The sequence below is a fragment of the Esox lucius genome, chromosome 17 (assembly GCF_011004845.1).
Source record: "Esox lucius isolate fEsoLuc1 chromosome 17, fEsoLuc1.pri, whole genome shotgun sequence".
Classification (NCBI taxonomy): Eukaryota; Metazoa; Chordata; class Actinopteri; order Esociformes; family Esocidae; genus Esox; species Esox lucius.
Window position 1 is genome coordinate 30,220,789 of NC_047585.1, and position 23,142 is coordinate 30,243,930.

The 23,142-nt window shown below is 38.9% G+C and overlaps 1 protein-coding gene across 2 annotated transcripts in view; it reads right to left on the bottom strand.

Annotated features, from left to right (window-relative positions):
• LOC105017034 (low-density lipoprotein receptor-related protein 1) overlaps positions 1-23,142 on the bottom strand; it is a 156,828-nt gene that overhangs the window by 117,962 nt on the left and 15,724 nt on the right. Inside the window, exons 1-2 of one of the 2 annotated variants that reach the window (XM_029114187.2) lie at positions 15,581-15,733; positions 8,915-9,037 (exon numbers count right to left, since the gene is read on the bottom strand). In XM_029114187.2, coding sequence (XP_028970020.2) covers positions 8,915-9,037; positions 15,581-15,713 — 256 coding nt within the window. In that variant the 5' untranslated portion in view covers positions 15,714-15,733. Of the gene's footprint in view, positions 1-8,914; positions 9,038-15,580; positions 15,734-23,142 lie in introns of those variants that run through there. The other variant, XM_029114188.2, reaches the window with a different exon arrangement.

The following is a 23,142-nucleotide window of genomic DNA, read 5'->3' on the forward strand; positions in this document are numbered from 1 at the left end:
AAAGGATAAAGCAAATAATGGGTGGAGAGAGAAAAATACAGAGAAATCAAGTGAGAAAACGATAGAGATAGACAGAGAGAAAATGAGAAAGAGAAAGATGGAAAGAGAAAACAGAGAGAGACATGAGATTTAGTTGCTGTTGTTTCTGTCCCAGATTCACAGGGTGTAGTCTGAGGCCCCACGTAAATGAAAAAAAAAGCAGCTTGTGAAAAACAGCAGGTTTCTCCATTGGTCTGGGCCAGCATGTAATGACTTCCAGACTCAGTGATGGTCCCACCCTCGTCTAGACTGCCTTCACAAGCCTCTCCCCTTTCCTCTTTGTCACTCCTTACTCTCTCTCCATAGTTCTATATTCTATTATTGTTCACCTTTTTTCCCCGCTCTCACTCTCTCACTCTCTCACTCTCTCACTCTCTCACTCTCTCACTCTCTCACTCATTTCCTTTCAACCTTCATTTCCCCCGTTCTTCTGGCATTGGTTCCTCTTTACTTCCAGATCCTGACTGTAACCCCTGAGCATTTCTCTCTGGGAGAAGCGGACCCCCTATGGAAGGCTCTCTCTCTACAACATGTCTGATTTCCAATCAACATATTGATCCAGGAGGTAAATTATAGTGGTCATAATTTGTGGCTGGCCAAGCTGTACTGCCCTCTTATCACTATGTTCCCTCAACCAGGAATTCAGACAAAGCCAACATGCAAACAATTAGAGCTGTCCCCAGGCTAAAACCCACATGTTGCTTGCAGGCGCCAAAACCACCACAAGGAGTTGTCAGAGTGCAATCTGGCTACGACCAATGAATGAACCCAGCAACACAATGCCATATAAGACTGCTGTCTGAAAGCCCACAATAATTATTTTTAGATTTCCCCCAGGTTTGATGTTGTCTTATGACATCCACCCCTGTAGCAAGGGGGTGTAAAAGAAAACGCAGTCTTTCAAAACAAAAACGTTGTAAATCTCATAATTGGGCAAGACACACATGAAGGAACAGTCTCTGTAGCGGATAAAGTCTTCCATTGTTTTCATCCCAGCCAGAGCCAGAGCACTGCAATAAATCTGATTATGATCTAAGCCTGGTTACAGAACCAAAAAAATCCCCTCAAATTTAACCTGACTGAAGTATAACACATGTAGTAGTTTGTAACAGCATGTACAGTATGAATAAAATAGTATTTACAGTATGTTATAATATGTACTTAAAGTTACAGTATATAACAGTACAAATGTAATAGTATGCACAGTACGAAAAGTATTTAATAGTATATGTGTAATGGTATGTATAATATGTAATAGTAGATACAGCATTTACACTATGGAATTGAAGGTATGTAACAGTATGTACAATTATTAATAAGTAAGAAATGTTTTTGAATGTAATGAATGCAATATGTATATTATGTAATAATATTTCAATAATACCTGATCTCAATATTGTTTATAGCCGTGATATGCAGTACTGTGCAAGTGTCTTACACCATTAAAAATCTTACATTGGAAATTTGTTTTTCTGGGCAGTAAGTGGATAAAATCATAATAATATTAAGTAAACAAAAAATAAACATTGATATAATGGAAGTAATTTTTTTAAAGCAAGCATTTGGCTGATTCATGTAATTTTTTTATGCAGTCCTAAAGTAAATTCTTCCATTCTATCTGTAGTATTTGTCATAACTCTTCTGTTGACTTCGGATGCTTTTAGTATTTTTTTTCTTGAGGCCTGGCCTCTGAGGTGTCCAATCTAACAGGGAATATTCCATCAGCAGATCTCCGCTCTAATTAGTCTGGGTCTTAATTGTGTATGCAGTGTGTTTGAGGTCATCATCATACTGAAAGATAACATTTCTGCCAATGAGTCGTTTTCCTGAAGTACAGCATGATGAATCAAAATCTATTTATGTACAACCCTGTTTACCAAAAGATGGGATTCTGCATAAAATGTAAATAAAAACAGATTGCAATGATGTGCAAATCATTTATTCCTGTATGTAGTTGAAAATGCCACAAAGACAACAAATGTTGAAACTGAAATGTTTTTATTGCTCTTGGAAAAATACATGCTCATTTTGAATTGGATGCCAGCAACAGGTTTTTAAAAAAGTACAGGGGCATGTTTTCCACTGTGTTGCTTCAACTCTTCTTTTAACGATACTCTGTAAGCGTTTGGGAACTGAGGAGACCAATCGCTGTAGTTTTGAACGTGAAATGTTTTCCCATTCTTGCTTGATATAAGACTTCAGCTGCTCAACAGGGTCTCCGTTGTCGTATTTTTCATTTCAAAATGTGCCAAATGTTTTCAATAGGGGACAGGCCTAGACTGCAGGCAGGCTAGTTTAGCACCAAGACCCATTTACTATGGAGCCATGCTATTGTGATACCTGCAGAATGTGGTTTGGCATTCTCTTGCTGAAATAAATAAAAAGGCCTTCCCTGAAAAACACATCACCTGGATGGTAGCATATGTTGCTCCAAAACCTGTATACATTGTTCAGCATTAATGGTGCCTTTCCAGAAGTGCAAGTAGTCAACCATGCCATGTGCACTAATACACCCCCATACCATCACTGATGCTGGCTTTTGAACTGCATGATGATAAGAAGCCGGATGGTCCCTCTCCTCTTTAGTCTGGAGGATTTCTGGATGCAGACATACTGTGTTCACAGACAATGGTTTTCAGAAGTGTTCCTGACCCCATGCAGTGATTTCCACTACAGAATAGTGTCTGTTTTTAATGCAGTGTCGCCTGAGGGCCCGAAGATCACAGCCATCCAATATTGTTTTTCGGGCCTTGTCCCTTGCATACAGACATTTCTCCAGATTCTTTGACTATTTTAATGATATTATGTAACGTAGATTGAGATCTCCAAACTCTTCGCAATTTTACATTGAGACATTTTAAATTATTGCACTATTTGCTCACGCGGTCTCTCACAGAGTGTTGAACCCCTATCCATCTTCACTTCTGACAGACCCATTCTCTCTGGAATGATCTTTTAATATCCAATCATGTTACTGACCTGTTGCCAATTCATCTAATTAGTTGTGTGATATTCAACCAGGTTTAGTTTTTTAGCATTACACAACTTTTCCAGTCTTTTGTTGCCTCTGTCCCAACTTTTTTGAAACGTGTTGCTGGCATCAAATTCAAAGTGGGCATACATTTTTTCAATAAACTATTAAATGTCTCAGTTTCAACGTTTGATATGTTGTCTTTGTACTATTTTCTACTGAATACAGGGTTTAAATGATAAGCACATAATTGCATTTGGTTTTTATTTATATTTTACACAGCATCCCAACTTTTTTGGAATCAGGGTTCTATATATATATATATATAAATAATCAAATTTGACCAGACACTTCTCCAAGCCATCTGAAGACACCCATTACCTTCTTGACAACACAAATTACTATAATTATAAAAATATTTTATTGGATTAATCTTTTTTAGCATTTATTCCATGTGATATATACATCTTTAGGAGCAAATAAACACTTGAGGACCTGTGGACCCAGGGGGAACCCGTCAGCTTTGGGCTCATATTAGAGCTGATCAAGGATGAATAGCCATCAACACACCAGGCTTTTTAGGGGAGCACTAATCGCACAGTGTATAACAGAACCACTTCATCTCCCCCAGTATCCTCTGCACAGGAGTAGTCAGAACAGTTTAAATGTAATTGCTTGATCTGATATCCTATGTTTATTTTACACGGTCCAGGAACGGATGTTACTTTCTCCGTTTGTGTATCCTGTTTCATTCAGTTTGTGAAATACTTCAATGATTGAAAAGTATGACTATTTGACCGAGAGATCCAATCTGTTACACCAGATAAATACCTTTTTAAGAATTTTCTCAGTTGTCCAAAGAATTGTGCACAGTATTTTAAAACAGAGATTCTTCATATTAGACCTGTAGAAAACACGTAATAACATGAGTCGTTATCTCTGCCCTAATTCCCAACTGTCATCGTCAGCCTGGTCATCCGGCTGATCGCCAGGGGTTACAAGGATCAGAATACAAGAGCGGGAAGTCACAGACAAACAACCACCTACCCACACAGATTGTGTCTTGCCAGACCAGAGCTCAGAACGGCTGGAGAATGTGTTGGACATAGGAATAACAGGGTGTAGACAGGACCGAGTGCATTTTTTAAACAGTAATGTTGCAGCTTGTCTAACTAGACTGAATATTTATCACAGAAACAACCACGAGGTACAGTGCCAAACCCAGGGACGGCTATAGGGAGATTCATTTAAATGACGATCTATTAAAACTTGACCTACGGTCGATTCCACTGTTGTGAACTTTATGGCAAAATCACAACTTTAATGTCACACAGAATGAACTGAAGAAATAAAAATTAAACCTTTTAGGTTTAAAAATAGATATTCAATTAAATGGACAAGTTTTTCGTGCTCTATGAGTTAGTAGAACTAAGATCACAACAGGGATTACAAGTTTGAAGAAGAGGGTTGGCTAAATACAAAAAAAAAGATTGTAAAATACTCTAATCTTTCAATATACAGTCACCTAAAGGATTATTAGGAACACCTGTTAAATTTCTCATTAATGCAATTATCTAATCAACCAATCACATGGCAGTTGCTTCAATGCATTTAGGGGTGTGGTCCTGGTCAAGACAATCTCCTGAACTCCAAACTGAATGTCAGAATGGGAAAGAAAGGTGATTTAAGCAATTTTGAGTGTGGCATGGTTGTTGGTGCCAGACGGGCCGGTCTGAGTATTTCACAATCTGCTCTGTTACTGGGATTTTCACGCACAACCATTTCTAGGGTTTGCAAAGAATGGTGTGAAAAGGGAAAAACATCCAGAATGCAGCAGTCCTGTGGGCGAAAATGCCTTGTTGATGCTAGAGCCCCCACAGTCACCAGATCTCAACCCAATAGAGCATCTTTGGGACGTGGCGGAACGGAAGCTTCATGCCCTGGATGTGCATCCCACAAATCTCCATCAACTGCAAGATGCTATCCTATCAATATGGGCCAACATTTCTAAAGAATGCTTTCAGCACCTTGTTGAATCAATGCCACGTAGAATTAAGGCAGTTCTGAAGGCGAAAGGGGGTCAAACACAGTATTAGTATGGTGTTCCTAATAATCCTTTAGGTGAGTGTAGGTGTTATAGCCATTTAGATTTCCTGATCCAAATATTCCAAGAAAAAAGTAATATAATAATAATAATACAGTGCTTTGCGAAAGTATTTGGCCCCCTTGAACTTTGACCTTTTGCCACATTTCAGGCTTCAAACATAAAGATATAAAACTGTAATTTTTTGTGAAGAATCAACAACATGTGGGATACAATCATGAAGTGGACCGAAATTCATTGGATATTTCAAACCTTTTTAACAAATAAAAAACTGAAGAATTGGGCGTGTAAAATTATTCAGCCCCCTTAAGTTAATACTTTGTAGCGTCACCTTTTGCTGCGATTACAGCTGTAAGTCGCTTGGGGTATGTCTCTATCAGTTTTGCACATCGAGAGACTGAAATCTTTGCCCATTCCTCCTTGCAAAACAGCTCGAGCTCAGTGAGGTTGGATGGAGAGTGTTTGTGAACAGCAGTTTTCAGTTCTTTCCACAGATTCTCGATTGGATTCAGGTCTGGAATTTGACTTGGCCATTCTAACACCTGGATATGTTTATTTGTGAACCATTCCATTGTAGATTTTGCTTTGTGTTTTGGATCATTGTCTTGTTGGAAGACAAATCTCTGTCCCAGTCTCAGGTCTTTTGCAGACTCCATCAGGTTTTCTTCCAGAATGGTCCTGTATTTGGCTCCATCCATCTTCCCATCAATTTTAACCATCTTCCCTGTCCCTGCTGAAGAAAAGCAGGCCCAAACCATGATGCTGCCACCACCATGTTTGACAGTGGGGATGGTGTGTTCAGGGTGAGCTGTGTTGCTTTTACACTAAACATAACGTTTAGCATTGTTGCCAAAAAGTTCGATTTTGGCTTCATCCGACCAGAGCACCTTCTTCCACATGTTTGGTGTGTCTCCCAGGTGGCTTGTGGCAAACTTTAAACAACACTTTTTATGGATATCTTTAAGAAATGGCTTTCTTCTTGCCTCTCTTCCATGCAGTATACAACTGATTGTTGTCCTATGGACAGAGTCTCCCACCTCAGCTGTAGATCTCTGCAGTTCATCCAGAGTGATCATGGGCCTCTTGGCTGCATCTCTTATCAGTCTTCTCCTTGTATGAGCTGAATGTTTAGAGGGACGGCCGGGTCTTCGTAGATTTGCAGTTGTCTGATACTCCTTCCATTTCAATATTATCACTTGCACAGTGCTCCTTGGATGTTTAAGGCTTGGGAAATCTTTTTGTTTCCAAATCCGGCTTTAAACTTCTCGACAACAGTATCTCGGACCTGCCTGGTGTGTTCCCTGTTCTTCATGATGCTCTCTGCGCTTTAAACGGACCTCTGAGACTTTCACAGAACAGGTACATTTATACAGAGACTTGATTACACACAGGTGGATTCTATTTATCATCATTTGTCATTTAGGTCAACATTGGATCATTCAGAGATCCTCACTGAACTTCTGCAGAGAGTTCGCTGCACTGAAAGTAAAGGGGCTGAATAATTTTGCATGCCCAATTTTTCAGTTTTTTATTTGTTAAAAAGGTTTGAAATATCCAATGAATTTCGGTCCACTTCATAATTGTGTCCCACTTGTTGTTGATTCTTCACAAAAATTTACAGTTTTATATCTTTATGTTTGAGGGCTGAAATGTGGCAAAAGGTCGAAAAGTTCAATGGGGCCGAATACATTCGCAAGGCACTGTAATAATAATTACTACATTTAGATGTTTTAGTGAATTTAGGTTTTGGTTGAGAGCTACAGATGTGACCAAGTGATTTGTTTAATTAGTTCTATATTTTATTGATGCTACCCAGTCGTTAATTGAATCCCTATGGAGGCTGGTAATGTTATTTTCTTGTCAGTCCGATCCTTATATTTCACGTGTCACAATCTGATAAATGTATAGGCTTGAAAAGGCACAAACAATATAATCAAATATTCAATAGTGGAAATGTTTTAGACTATACTGATATTTACTTTTTTATTATTGATAATGCTTGGTCATGTTTTGGTTGCTACAAACAAGGACAAAGTAATTTGTTCAATAAGTTCTATATCTATATTCAAGTTGTGCCTGAATAAGACTAACTGCTTTGTTTTCAGAATTTTCTTGCAGTGAAGGGCTTAAAAATTTGTTTTACGGTGAGTGGTGTGTTTTATTGTTTGAATGGAACAGAAATGTGTTCACTGGGGTTCCCATAACCAGGAAAGAAAGCATGTCTGTACATTACTGGGATTGACTATTGACTGAGCAGTAGCCAGGGGATGGTGAAGCTTTGGTGTGGGTGTTAACACGCGTTCATCCTTCAGCAGGGCCTTTTGTCAGACCGTAACCCTTTCACTTTATTCAAATAATGCCCAATTTCATCCTGAAAACTGACATTCAAAACCTTTGGACCTCACATTTGTATTTACTGGCCTTGCAATCTGAAAAATAATATACAATTTTAGTGAGTTACAGGGGACCGCAATGTGAAAATCTTTAATTCAGACAGTTTGTGTTACTGTGTGTGGCAAAATGAGCAGAAAATAATGCAAAACTGAGAATTGTCAGAGGACAGGCAAAACTGTAGCCAAGCATGGAGAATCTCAAGGCTACAAGTCTAATGCTGGAGATTTGTTTCCACTGTATGTAATTGAATCAAGACATTTAAGGCCCATGCTACTTTAGCCAAACTCCCTGAAAGAGGCCGCAGGAGACACCTTGATGGAAGATCGCAGCACAGGATGGAAAGAATCTGCCACATGTATTCCAGCTGACCTTCACAAAGATTCGAGCTGACCTGACAGTTTCTATTTGTACAATCCTCTGCCAACTAAATGAAAGGCATTTTATAGTAGGAGACTAAGGAGGACCCCCCTTCGGAGAGAGAAACATTAGAAAGCCAGTGCAATTTGTCTAGACACCTGACCATGCCACTATCCTTCTGAGATCATCTCCAGTGGACAGATGGGACCAAATGAGTACTTTTTGGTAAAGAAAACAGAATGAAGCCTTCAAAGAAAATAATAACTTCTGCACTGTCAAGCATGGAGGATGTTCGGGGAGATTACGGGAAATCAGGACAATACCAAGGCATTTTGGAAACCAAGGTAAGAAAGCTGGGTCTCTGTCAAAGGTCATGCGATATTCCAAGACAAAAAGCAGGTATGTTATTATGTGGCTAACAATGAGACAATATGTAAATCCCATTTTAAATCTGTGGATAGATATGAGACAGCAGTTGACAGGCAGCTTCCATCTTTGGGAGAGCAGGCCAAACTGCCAGCACAGAGGTGCAGGAAGGTCATCCATGGCTATAGGAAGTGCTTAATTGCATTAATTTTGGCCAACAAATATTGAGTTTAGTGTGTCAATGCCATTTGATTATTTTCAAATTTTAATTGATGTATTTGGTTCTCAGTCAAAAAGGTTGTGTGAAAATTGTGGGGACCAAATACTTTGGTAAATATCAACTTAATTTTAGAGTTGCACATGTTACATGGATTGTAATCTACACACACAAATTACACGCAAGGCTTCTCATGATGAATCTCAACCATGTATAATAACCCCAACCCCCATAGACGTTTCATCGGCACGCAAAGAAGGGCGTTGATTGTGGACGTGCTGTGGACACGCTGCTGATTGTGGACGTGCTGTGGACACGCTGCTGATTGTGGACGTGCTGTGGACACGCTGCTGATTGTGGACGTGCTGTGGACACGCTGCTGATTGTGGACGTGCTGTGGAAACGCTGCTGATTGTGGACGTGCTGTGGAAACGCTGACCAGACAGCATGTGAAAGACAGACTTACAGACATCCAGCGCCTCATCGGAACCATCTGGGCAGTCCTTCTCTCCATCACAGCGCCAACCTTTGGAAATGCACGTCACCTGATCTTTACAAACAAACTGCTTCGGGCTGCACGTCTTAGGGGCTGAAACACACAAACAAAAATTCTGCTTATTTCAAATATGAAATACTTACTTCTGACAAAATGAATTGTCTTTATAAAACAAAATTATTAACTTTGAAATAGAGACAAATTATAATAGAAAATACAACCTATTTAATATAAGTCAATCAGGCACCATGAAAGGCATCTAATTTTGCATGTATTATCAAACAGGTGTCTCCAATAACAACATAACCACTCAATCAGATAGGTCAGCCCCGTTTACACAATAATCTGACCAATGATTTATGGGACTCAAAAATGAAAAAGTTCTGTTGTATTTAAGCGGTGCAATATGGAGTCAAATGTGAAGTATGTGCAAGATGCCGCCATGATGTGGGATGAAAAAATGAGCTGAGCAAACAGTGAGCTGACAGTGCAGAGATTTGGTCTTGTGAGTAGGAGATGGGTTTGGAGAAGTCAAAATTAAAGAGCACACACATGGCGCTTTGGAGCAAAGCATGCACAAAAAACCCCTGAGAACTTGCAGAACAATCAGAGACATTTTAGTTTTTCTGAATAAATACTGTACTCACTATCACCAGTCCTTTCTGTTCCTAGCTTCCTTTCCTCCTTTCCTAGACTTCCTCCACTTTCCTCTTTTCCTAGCTCCCTGTCTTTTCCTCCCCCAACTAGAATCCTTTCAAAAAACATTAGATACTGTTTCTGGCATGTTCTCAATTAAAATTTGCCTACGTCCTGCTGGTATACACACTTGCAAAACCTGTCCTTAGTTACAAAAAATTAAAATGTTTGTGCTTTTGTTATTTGTCCTTTTCTTGCTCAACCAAATGCGCGCGCGCACACACACACACACACACACACACGGTCACTAAAAGGAATCCATAGTATACAATATACATCATTTGCTTTATGAATCTAAAACCTAATTACAATAAATGCATTTTAATATACATATACATACACATATATATATATGTGTGTGTATATGTGTATATATATATATATATGTGTATATGTGTATATATATATATGTGTATATGTGTATATATATATATATATATATATATATATGTGTGTGTATATGTGTATATATATATATATATATAATGTAATTGACGTTCTGCTAAAATATTGTATGTAAAAAGTAACACAGGTCTACTAAGCAAACATAAAACAAAATGTTGAGAATAGTGTTTGGTTTTATATTTCTGTGTAGTCACATGACTGGTATAGGATAAAGCCTTAGACAGATTTGAGTCCCAGTGGGACTTTGTGATCTACAAAAAAGTAGTCTTGACAGACAATTCTTTAGTTGAATGAACTGAAAGTGGACAAAAGCATAAGTAAACTCAGTCATCACACAGAAAATGAATTGCTACCGGTGTTTGCATCGGCTTGACCCCAGAAATCCTGGTCAGTGTTCCCAGACCAACAGTCTGTGATGCAACACATCTCTAGGCTATCAAAGGACATCTTGTTCCGTTACCCTTTCCCCTTCAAGCTATAATCCCCAAAAACGGGGAGAAAAACTATCCAGAGACACAAGGGGTAAGCTTTCAAGTCACTATGTCAGTGGACACATACACACACACACTCACTAAACAACCTAGTTGTGTAGTCTGGGTGGGCTAAGGTAATGTTGGTTTAAAATGAAGTAAGTCAAGCAGGCGCATGAGAGCTGGGGGCTGAGGGCCACTAGTGAAAGAAACGTTAGAAATGCTGACATAAAAAATGCTGTCAGGAAAAGTGAGGGGAAAGACTTGAAAACCAGAATACCTCAGAGGAGACCTTTAACACTTTTGTTTCATTCTCAATTCACAGCTTGGAATTTTCCATTACTGGAGTTGGTGGTTGTGGAAACATCACAGCATCGCCCCAAGTCTCAACTGCACTGCGTCAAACCCTAACCCACTTGGTCTAAACGAATTGAAATAAAGCGCATGGGTTCACAGATTAATTCATGAATTGTCAGGAATCAGTAATGATTTCCAGACATTTGGAAAGCAGCCCCCCGCCCCCAATTCATATCAGACCAATGAAAGCAAACACAGCAGTCTGATAACCTAAAAAAGGAATTCTACTTTTAGAGAAATTGATTATACGGAACCAATCAAGGGATTATAACATGAAAACATTTCAAGGGTGGTTCTAAACCCAGCATTCTGTGTTCAACCAAAGAAAATGAGTCCAACACCACGATCACTGGAGTTACAAGGATAGGTGAACAATTCATTACTGGAGCCATGGATGCGATTTTAGAAATGGAATGTCATAGTCTCTCAAGGTTAACAGGCAATCACACGTATAGGGTGTGCACAGAAAAGTGGGTCTTTGGCTGGGTGGGATATGAAAAGATAAACGGCTATACTGTGTGCTGTAGGTAACTCTTGTTGATTAGATCTCCACTCCACTGCCTGTTAAGAATGATCACCTTCCATCCCCTCAACTTCATCGTTTTCATTAGACGTTCCACTGAAAACAGAAATGGAAAAAGAGGCTCGGAGTTTGCAGAACATTCTTTCTGGACAGAATGTCTGTCGGCCATTCCTCTACCTTTATAAGACACAGTAGCAGGCTGTAGTTTTACTTCTGATAGTGACATGCTGTCTGCTGTGGATGATCAGTTGTTCTACAGCAGTGATTCTGATTCTTCTTCTCAAGAGACACCCACCTGTTTCATGCATTTTATATATTCCGGAGCTACCACATTCAACACATCAACCAATCACCAAGCCATTAATAATCAGTACCACTAAACTGTGAAACATCGGAGGTACACCGAGGACGGGTTGAATAGACATTGTGCCACAGTACAAATGAGCCTATGCTCCCAGCAAGCCCAGTTATGCAGGAAACCTAAACCCATGAACATCTTCTTTTCCAATCTGATAGGTATTTCACAACTTTAAACCTCAAGCTTCAATATAGGCTATATATTAGTAACATAACTTTTAAAATGTATAACTTCGGTGTGTCATGATCACAGCCAGTAACAATGTTTTTATCTGACTTCAAAAATCTCACATAGGCCTCAGTTGCGTGTGGGTCCACCAGTCACAATTTCCTCATTGAAACTGTGCACAAGCTTTGATGAATGGTAAGGGTTCTCTTAATATACATTAAAAACTCAAGCCAAGCCTTTGATACTGGGTACAAGCTAGGCTGGGATGGGTATTCGGTATGTTGAGCTAGCTGACTGGGGTGTTGAAATCACAAACCAAGCTCAAGACCATAAGTTCCCAAACAGGGAAACTGAAGTTGTCTATGAAATACCATGAACTTTCTGTGCCTGGGTAGCATCAACTATGGTACAAAACCATGTTCAAATGGTAAACTGGGTAAGGAAAATGATCAACTCAGGGCTGCTACAGTTATACAAAAGGTACTGTATAAGATAGCAATGTAGGGTTAGGGTATTCAACACCTGTTTATTCAGGTAGGACAAGACAAGAAGCTGACAGAAAACCACCGAGCAGCAGAGAAAATGAGACAGTAGGAAAACCAATACATAAAAAGATCAGGGACAAGAACTCTTCAGTTACTTTCATTTGAGAAAAGATTAGCAAAAATTTGTATTGGTCAGTGTGGATGGTGATGCTTGCTATGTAACCTAGATTTATGAATTAATAATTTAACAGGAACATTGGTGGATAGTGAGTGAATCATGGTTGAAGGATAAATCGGTCAAAATGTGAATCTGAAGGAAAATAAAGACAAAAGAGCATTCCTAAGTAAAGTAAAACAAATGTCAAAATTAGGAAAATGGAAAGAAAATGGTCTTGTGGACTTTGCATACTCCAATAAGTACAGACAGATTAATAAAAGTGTATGCTGGCACTGACAAGAAAAAGTTGTCCCTCAAAACACAAACATCATGGAGACTTGTGAGAGAAGCCACAGAGATGCCAACAATCATTTTGAAGGAGATACAGAGTTCAGTGCCTGGGAGTGGAGTAACGCTGCACTGTTCCACCACTAAGAGTTCTGCATAGAACTGGACTGTACTGGGAGAGGAAGGAAAGTGCACAAGCCTTACAAGGTCCATGCCTCAACACACACCATCTTTATACATTGAAGTACAGTGGTGGAAGCCTCATGCTGACGCTTCTTATCAGCAGGGATTGGGCATCTTGTAAATATTGAATGAAAAATGGATAGAGTAAAAATCAGGGAAGTACCACAAGGTAACCTGCTTTAGTCTGCTAAAAACATATCCTTGGGACAAAATTAATCTTTTAGCAGTGCAAGCAACGTTGATGGCCCAGTCTTAGCTCTGCTCTCAATCTCAGGGAGAATCAGTGGCACTATTTGAAAAGTGTGGTACGCAAGTGTTGTCTAACCAACCTAAACAACTAGGCGCAGATCTGCCAAGAAGTATGAGCCGAAATCACTCTGACAAGAAGTATGAGCCGAAATCACTCTGACAAGAAGTATGAGCCGAAATCACTCTGACAAGAGGTATGAGCCGAAATCACAACGGTACACAATTATCAAAAGATCTACAGCTGTTGTTTCAGTAGAAATTGACTCTACCAAACTTTAATTACTAATAATGTAAGCAACATTTTGCATAACTATTTATACAATTTAATTACGGGTAAAATATTTCCCAACATGAGGCCAATGTCCCTTACAATAACTCAGTGTTTTAAGTAAAAAGGAATTACATTTTATTGCGCAGTTTGTAACTCAGTAGTATGAGAGAATTAGTCAGGAATCTGAAAACTTTCGCAAGACACCATATAGCACCAAATTGAGATTTAAATGTGGACTAACCCATCAATGCTTTACTACTGACAAATAAGAGCAGAAGATAAAGGACTAAATGACATACCAGGTCATCCAAGGCCAGCTTGGAATAGGGGGAGAACCAGAGACTGCAGAAGGCAATGGGAGAGGTTGAGATGAGATGAAGGAATGTCACACATGCTATCAACGAGTCGCCTGCCTTTCCACGTTGTTTACCAAACTGGAGTTGTGTGAAAACACCCCGCCACCACCACTTTGGCTACATAAAAATGTCCCCTCCACCAGACACTTCTCCACCCCCATCACTGCCCAGACAGTTCCCCAGAAAGTGCTCAATCAGTCTGGGAAGGAAGTGTCCTCTCACAGCCTTCACTCTCCCAGCCACCACAGCCCCAGGATCAATTTCCTTCCGTGCCCACAGCACAGCACTATATATAACTAGACTAGGGCTGTGCCAAGGAACCCACTGACGTTAAGCAGATCAAAACTTATGCAGTAGAGACAATTACAGTACCTTAAAAAATGCATACTGCACCACTCCGCTTACACAGTCAATGATAAAAGGTAACTGATGTTCAGAATGCAGGCTAAAAGTAACTCTAGAGAGAAATGCTGTGGTGGAAGATATGTCAATACCTTAACTGTATGATAAATGGAGGCCTGGTAATACTTCTTAAAATGTTACAACTGTCAGATTTAATTGGAAACTACATTTGGAATAGATTCCGTCTTATGAGTAATGTTAGAAAATACTGTACCATAATTACTGTTAAGTAAAAAATATATAAACTGATTAAAATATGATTGGATATACAGGTTGTTTCATTGCTCACTAATAAAAGGAGGAACAAGAATATTTACAATACAATAAAAATATTTTGTCAACGCTTTTCTTAAAGGATTTAATCCAAAACATTTCTATGGATTTACCAATCATTACACATAGAATAATAACTAATAATCACCAATATAACTAATAAAACGTTTATTAAGTTGTTGGTGTCCTGTTACTTTGTGTTATGATCTTCCTCAACCCACCTGTGCGATATCAAAATGTGTTCTCTAATATAACTTTTGTATATATGTAATGTTTAAAATGGGACTTGGGGTGAGACAGTTTGGAAATATAATATTTGCATTGGGTTTTTAAAAGTAACAAAACTTTGAGGTGTTGAAAATTCTTGTGTAACCTACTTCCCCTTTCAAGTAAATGCACAAATGTTCTTGCAATAAATAACATAGTTGAGTTATGGTCTACTACGTGACCAGTACATACATATTGATCACCCTTATGCAGCTTTGCGATAAGGGTATGTAAACAGAGTTGGGGAGTCACGGGTTACAAAACAACCCTTACGTTACCAACTAAAATATTGCCATCGGATTACAGATACTTTTGAAAATAATTATGATTACTCTTGGATTACTTCAATTGAAAAAGAATAGGTGCGCGAAATAATTATGACAGGCTGCATGCTTGTTTTTTTTATTTAATGTTTTAAAAACGTCGGTATTTGAACCAAAATAACAATTGAGCGCCTAAGTTGTATGTGATCATCATGTGAGAAAACATGGACGCGCATAAGCAGTTTAAAGACTGACGAAGTGCAAGTTTTAATTGTTAAAAAATGTGTATCTATATTAGCCACTCATTTAAAGGTGATTTAGTTATCTCCTCGACGAATCTTTCTAGCGATAAGTTTATTTGTCAAATATAACAACACAGCCGAGAAGAGTTGCACTGAAAACTATTTGTTAGATAGCTGTAACATGGGCTGCCTTCAAGATAAAACATTATATGGAATAACTCACGATATTTAAGGAGAAAAGGTGTGCTGGGAAGCACTCTGCCGATGGATGATGATATGCATTTGACGCAACCACCTCTCCACCCATACAGGTAGACAATGTGACTCTGCTTGCTTTGCATCTCAGAATATTGCATCCACTGCGGACGACATTGACTTAAACTAAGAGTACAGGTGTATGATCACAATTTTTCTATAACTTAGATTATATAAATAAATAAATTAGAAAATCAATTGCTGGTGTCCCTAATTATCAAGTTACGTTCGCGCGTGTAAAACTTTTTTTTGTGGGTGTTCACGATTGCAAACGTGCGTTTGTGTGCCTGGGGTTTCTGCAACGTTTTGACAATGTTGGTGGTTGTGGAGCAAAACATCAGACTACTTTATTAATGTGCGCGCGAAAATCTGCAAATATCTTGATTTTTATATACAACAATGTCAATACCCTTTTTGAGAAATTGCCATTTAGTTTTGAAGCAATAAAAAAAAATGAATAAAACAAATAATAGAAAAGGTTAACACATCTTTCGATTTTGGGTAATGTTCAGATAAACAGACAGATCTGGAAAATTAAGGGTTGTTAGATTATTTGGAACGAATATCTGACAGACCTTTAGCGTGTAATGTAGAGATGTAGCCCAATCATATTGAAGTAGAAAGAAATAATTTAGAAACCCTTTCCAAAGGCGCTGTACAAAACCGATAAGTTAAAATGCAAATTCAGTTTTTTGGCCAGCTATGTAAACTCTACAATGACTGATCCCGCAAATGGGTGTTCAACTGATTATAGAATATTCATATTTGTTTACTAATGCCTTTTAATATGAAAGTAATCTAAAAGCTCTGGGGGATGAAATACTTATTTCACTCATTAAAATGTAAATCAGTTTATTAAATTTTTGACATGCGTTTTTCTGGATTTTGTTGTTGTTATTCTGTCTCACTGTTCAAATAAACCTACCATTAAAATTATAGAATGATAATTTCTTTTTCAGTGGGCAAACATACAAAATGAGCAGGGGGTCATTTCCCCCACTGTATATGATTTTTGGATGAACTATCCTTTAAAGAATTGAAATGAAATCAGGGGAATGAAATAAATTAGCAGGTTAGAGTGGATGAAAAACAAACAATATAGGGGGACAGTCCTTTGCCACCACTTAGCAAGCATAAAAGGCACACAAGGAAAACTCATCAGAGCTCTGACCAGAAAAATAATCAACTGATTTATTAACCAGAAATTCGTAAGTTAAGCACTCTAGTATTTGTGATGGCAACAGCAGAAGCAATGTATGTATAGTTAAAGTTAAACAATGTGTGGTTCAGAATTCCCGTTTTAGAGTATCCTGCTTGTGGTTTAACTACTGTAAAACCAATCAAACAAACACTTTTTTGATATACAGTTAGGTCTAGAAATATTTGGACACAGACACAATTTTCATAATTTTGGCTCTGTACGCCACCACAATGGATTAGTGTATGATTATCGTATCACTCGGAGGGGGAGCTACATGGTGCCAGGAGCAGGTGGACTCAGGGACTCAACCATTTCACGGGGGGGGGGGGGGGGGGGGGGGGGGGGTTATTGGAAAGGGTTACCATAGAGATTAACAACTAAAGTAGAAAAAATATAATTCAATAAAATGAAATAGGAGTATACTGTAGCAGACACACCTGACAACTGGGGTGGCTAGAATTTTTTTAGGATGGCATTTGACACCCCATGCCACCCAACCAGTGGGTGCATTCATCCGTCAATAAATGTCTATTGTCAAATGTTTATCCAGATCCTCGTCTTTGGACTGTCACATAGCCCATGTTGTTAGCCTAATAGCTAACCCAAGTGACTTTCCCCTAGCTGTGCTTTGCATTAAAAACAAATTATGCATTCATAGAATCCTATAAAAGTGTTGGTCACAGAGAGGCAATACCCTCGATCTTAAAAGGTGTTGATAGCAGAGACTTTTTCATGCAGTTAAATAGTACCAGTGGGTTGCTCAGAGAACGTACAGCAGACCACATGAAATGGTGCCAATTTTCTACTGATCATATTTACTTTACAGTTATAATAAAAATGACATATTATTAAGACTTATCGTTTGATTATTAGCTTATTTAAAAAGCATTTCAATGTAAATTCTGCATTTCTTGATATATAGCTCCGGAAAATATTAAGAGAACACTGCACTTTTTCTTTCCTTTCCAAAAATGTTGAAAAAGAAGGTTTTGAGTGAAGAACAGAAGCATTCAATTTGCAGTAGTCTCTAAATTTTAACCCTTCTGTTCCTCACTCAAAACCTTCCTTTTCAACTTTTGAAAGGAACTTGGAAAGAAAAAGGTGCAGTGGTATCTTAATTTTTTCCGGAGCTGTATTTCACAATATGTCCTTGAGCTTGGGTCCTCAAAAGTGAGAAAACGAGAAGAGAGTTCTAGACCTTTCTACAACTATGTAGCATTACTAGTTATTGTTTATGGACATTTAATGGAACACTATTTATTTGGGGCAAGTCTATTTATACTGTAAGTTTTTAATGACCTTTTTAATGGTTGACTGCTAGCTCTGATAAGCTACATCCACCTAAGACTTACCCTCTTTGCCTACTGTAAGTTACACCTATATAATCCGAGTCTGTAATCACAGGAGACTTTCCACCCATGTCAGAGCAGGCTGGACCATCATTGCCCTGTTTATGTACTCTAGTGAGTACATACTGGACAAGCCTTTACACAACTGCAGCTGGTTTCCATTAGGCTACACAGTATACACAGCTGCTTGGATAAACTTCCTGAGAGAAGACAGGCCGCATTGTGATCCAGACATCCAGAGAGCTTAAAGGAAAATAACATTTAAAATCCAGAATGTGTTTAGGTCCAAAAACACACACATAGACCATGATCATTTCTATGATCGAAAAACCTGGCGCTCCCGTCAAGGTCCACTCCACCCCCGTCGATGTGGATGGGGCGTTCCTGTCTCTCCATTTCCTGTTGTCCACCACCTTTGGCTTTCTGATTATGAGGGAGAAATTGTCGTCCTGGCGCAACACGGCCACGTCTACGACCTCAACATCAACGCCATCATTGGTCAGGGTTAGCATGACCGTGTCGTCGGCAATGTTGATGGTGTGTGAGTCCTGTACAGCTACACAGTCAGAAAAGGCAGTATAATCAGTCACCCCTGAAGGGCCCCATGTCGAGGAATTAGTGTAGAGGATGTGTTGTTGCCTACCCTCATCATGGCTCTTCAGATAATCCAGGACCAAGTTGGAAGGGGCTCAGTCCAGGGGCCCTAATCGTACTGATAATCTTGAAGGCCACTACGGTAATGTACCGCTAAGCTCAATTGATGAAGAGCATACTTACATAAGTAATCAAATACATAGGATTGGGCAGTATGGAGAGCATTAAAGATCTGTAGAGCTATAGATGCAGTCTGCTAATTAGAGTAGGGCAAATTGCCAGGGTGATGGTATTGGTCTGGGCCCTAACTTACTTGTCAAAGCATTTCACAGCTACAAAATGAATGAACAATGGTCATTTAGACAATATGCAACTATCGTGGCCTGTTTTAAACCCACTGGTATAAAAGCTGAGTCATGGGTTTTCTATATCAGTAAGCACTTGCAGTGTTCCAATTAAAAGAGTAAATTAAGTAGAAAGAAATTGGCAAACACAACACTTACTACTCCGTCAACAAGTGTGCGGGGGAGGTTTCTTCAAAGGTGACATCCAACCAAAATGTAGGTAAATGGTTAGCAAAACATACCTGAACTTAACATCCACAACCCAGATGATTCAAATTCCAAACAACAGACCGGTACTGATCAGAGGAAACTCTACCTTTCTTGGTGGGGGCTCTGACAGGATCCGCCAGTCAGTCTGCACCAGTCTAATACTAACATCTCTGATATGTGGCCAGAGACACTCTTCGGTTTAAAACACCCTTTGGTTAGTCTAATGAACTGGTATAATTAGGCTCTCATTGAATCTGTCTCTAAGAAGCTTCACTCGTGAAACACCCTAGCCCTTTCCCTACGGGCTGAACCTGTACCAGGACAGCATCTCAGCCTTCAGGTGTCTCCGCAGGTATTGTAGCATGGCGCTCTTCCCTTCAGAAGGTGTGCTATAAGCAGCAGGCTCGGCAGGACCATGCTGTCTTTCTGGGAAGTAGCGAATGCGGCCAGCCGCTTCAGAATCTCTGCTTCCAGTTTTATCGTACTTTGGTTTGCTCAGCAAGTGGATACATTTTCTGTCTTGACAGTGGCTTGTCTTCTGCAGTTGTACAGCGTGACCTTCTCACCCAGTGTTGTTCCTCTCAGATCGGCTGTGCGTCTTTAGTAGGCATTTAGTTGGCCCTGTTCTTCTTAGTAGGGCTCCAATGAGGGTGTTTATTTTCTCATGAATTATATTACAATAAATACAAATACACTTTTTACACAAAAATTATAATTGGATGTGATGATCAGAAACGTTTGTATAAAAAGTTGACCATGTAAACATTATAACATGAAATTATTATTTTCAGAAACAATACCGCAACAAATCCCACTATGTAGAGCCCCTTTAGTTGCAACATCCCAACTTGAAACAACCAAGTTCATCTGATATCAGCACCCAAAACAGTCAGGGCTGAGCAAACATCATCTGGGGCTGAAAACAACAAGGCTTGGAATGCTGCTAAGCGTCGACGATCCAAACAACTGGTTTTATAATGTGTCTGTACATACAAGAGATGTAATTTGATGTAAAATAAAACCCTAGCAACAGTCACGCTTGATGTTTTACAAAGTAATGGTACAGTATGTTTAAAACATTATACTCATCCACTAAGGCAAAACATGTACTGTAAGAAGGGAAGAATTAGTAGACTTTAGTAAATTGCAGAATTGACTCAGACATTGGAATTAAATAATATTTTAGAGGTGAACAGTTAAAATAAATTGTCCAGAGTCAGTTCACTTTGAACCAGGCTTGGTTTCTCTGTTGAGGTAACCGGAAAGCTCTGAAGTATATCAAGGAGTCAACAAGTGATAAAACTTCATTATGTTTGCAAATATTTAAAGGAGACAAGAAGAACCTAACATCAAAGGGAAAGATAAACAGTTGTATATAATCCTTGCCACGCCTAGCTGCACAATTCCAGCCTCCTTTCGCAAAATCATACACACAAGTTCCCTATTTTCCCTCTCCCCTAAACCTAACCCTATTTTCCCTCTCCCCTAAACCTAACCGTAGTGGCAACCCTAACTCCCAACTTCACCTAAAACACAAACACAGAAAAACACACTTCCCCATTCACATGGGGAAAAATCTGTTACTATCGCCAAGTGGACAATATGGTCAGACAAGGGCAACCAAAAATGAAAACAACTTGAAATGGATAAGCTGTCTCAACAACATGGCCTCAAATCATCTGGAGTACCCTTGACCTGTGAACACAGCTAAAACACCCCAATGTGACAGTTTATCTCAACTATTTGCAGAATGTACTTGTTAGTCCATTAAAACAAGTGGCTAGGAAAAAGCAATGTGATTGTCCCTGTGGTGAGGAGTTTTCCCTGGAGACAGTCCCACTGATTTTAAAACACCAGAGATATCACCGGCCACAAGCCAAAGTTTGACCAGTAATAGTAATAGCAAGGCAAAGAGTTGCAACAAAAGGCTCATGGCAGAGGGAATCAGAAAACAATGGAGGGAAGATAAGTTTTAGGGGATATGTCCGAGGCCCTGTGAAAGGGCCCTGTCATTCCTTTGGAAGTTGTCCCTTCTGAACACCCCTCCCAATTCCCACCCCCACCCTAACAAACACCTTAAAGTTTATTCGTGGAGGAGAGTGAAAAGGGTTGGGGGGGGGGGGTTTGTGACCAATTTGTTAAAAACAAAATCCCTGGGGTGCCTCTTAAAACACTTAGAATCCACTTTGTGAAACTGAAACATCCGTTTGCAGTATAACTAGAACAAAGGCACTTCAAAACAACAAACTTGATTTTATTCTAGCGGACATCAATTCCCATTGTTGCATGAATGAATGTCCGCCTCATGCATCTCAGCGTTAACGATTTACACTGTTTCAGAAGTTTATATTGTTCCTCACCGGAATAGAGACTCTGGGCCAAGACAAAACAGCAATCTCTGGTATGGTTTTCTTTAAATAGCCAAATAAATATTTTCTTTTTAGTTTATTTATTTTTCATACCATAGCTTTACCAGGTATGTTGACTGAGAAACAAATTACAATTTAAACTGAGTGAGGATTAACTGCCTTGCTGAGTGACAAAACAACAGATCTTTCACCCTGCTAGCTCTTAGATTAGATATGTCAATCATTCATTACATAATCTAAACATTAAATATATACCACTTAAAATATCTAACATAACTGTACAATTTTAAAAACATATACACTACTCAAACCTACCTGAACACCAAAAAAACTAAAACAAGCATCCTGTTTGTAAACAAAAACAATTATATTCAGCAGATTAATCGATTACAAAAATTGTCATTAGGACTTGAAGATTCTCATTAAAATCACATAAGAGAACAGGAAACTTGTGTGTGTTCAATATGTTTACAGTAGATGGGTGACTTTTGTATATTTATAGAATAGTATGTGTCTTTGCAAGTGACAGGAAACACTTAAAACATTACTGTTTTAAAAATTACAATTTCTATGTATTTAATGCTGGAATGTATGTTTTCTTATAACCGAATAATCATAGTAATGAACAGACTAATCAATTATTAAAATAGTTAGTTGCAGCCCTAAACGTGAACACAGCGTGTTTTGTGGAACTGAAGCGTTCAATTTGCAGTGGTCTCTTAATTTTAACCCTTCTGTTCCTCACTCAAAACCTTCCTTATTGACTTTTTTGGAAAGGAAAAAAAAAGGTGCCTGAGCTGTATATTATATTCAGGTTGTGTTATAGACTTAATTTATAATTAATTCTATTATGTTTTACTACCAATCTTCTCATAACGTCAAAGCAAAAACAAGATTCTAGAAATGTATTCTAAATAAAAAATATATATATATAACCGAACTATTGTCTATCACGCAGCACTTGATATTTAAATATTATTTTTTATTTTGTACTTTGCACCTTTCGCAGCAATAACAACTTTGAGTCTTGTTAGGTCTGCCTCTAGCAGCTTTGCACATTTAAGTTGTTTCTTTAATTCTTCCTTGTAGATCTTAAGCTCTGTGACATTGGATGGGGAGCGTTGCTGAACTGTGAATTCTTCAGGTTTCCTCACAGATGTTCAATGGAGTTAATGTCCAAGCTTTGGCTGGGCCACTGAAGGACATTCACATATTCATCTTAAAGCCACTCCAGTTTTGTCTAGACTGCATGCTTTGGATTGTTGCCATGCTGAAAGACGAATCTTCACCCAAGTCTAAGGTCCTGCGTGCTCAGGTTTTCTTAAGGACCTCTGAATTTTGCCCTGTTCATCCTTCGCTCAGCCCTCGCCAGTCTCCCAGAACCTGCTGCTGAGAACCATCTCCATAGCATGATAAACCCACCACGATTATTTGCCAGGTGATGAGCGTTACTTTGTTTTCAC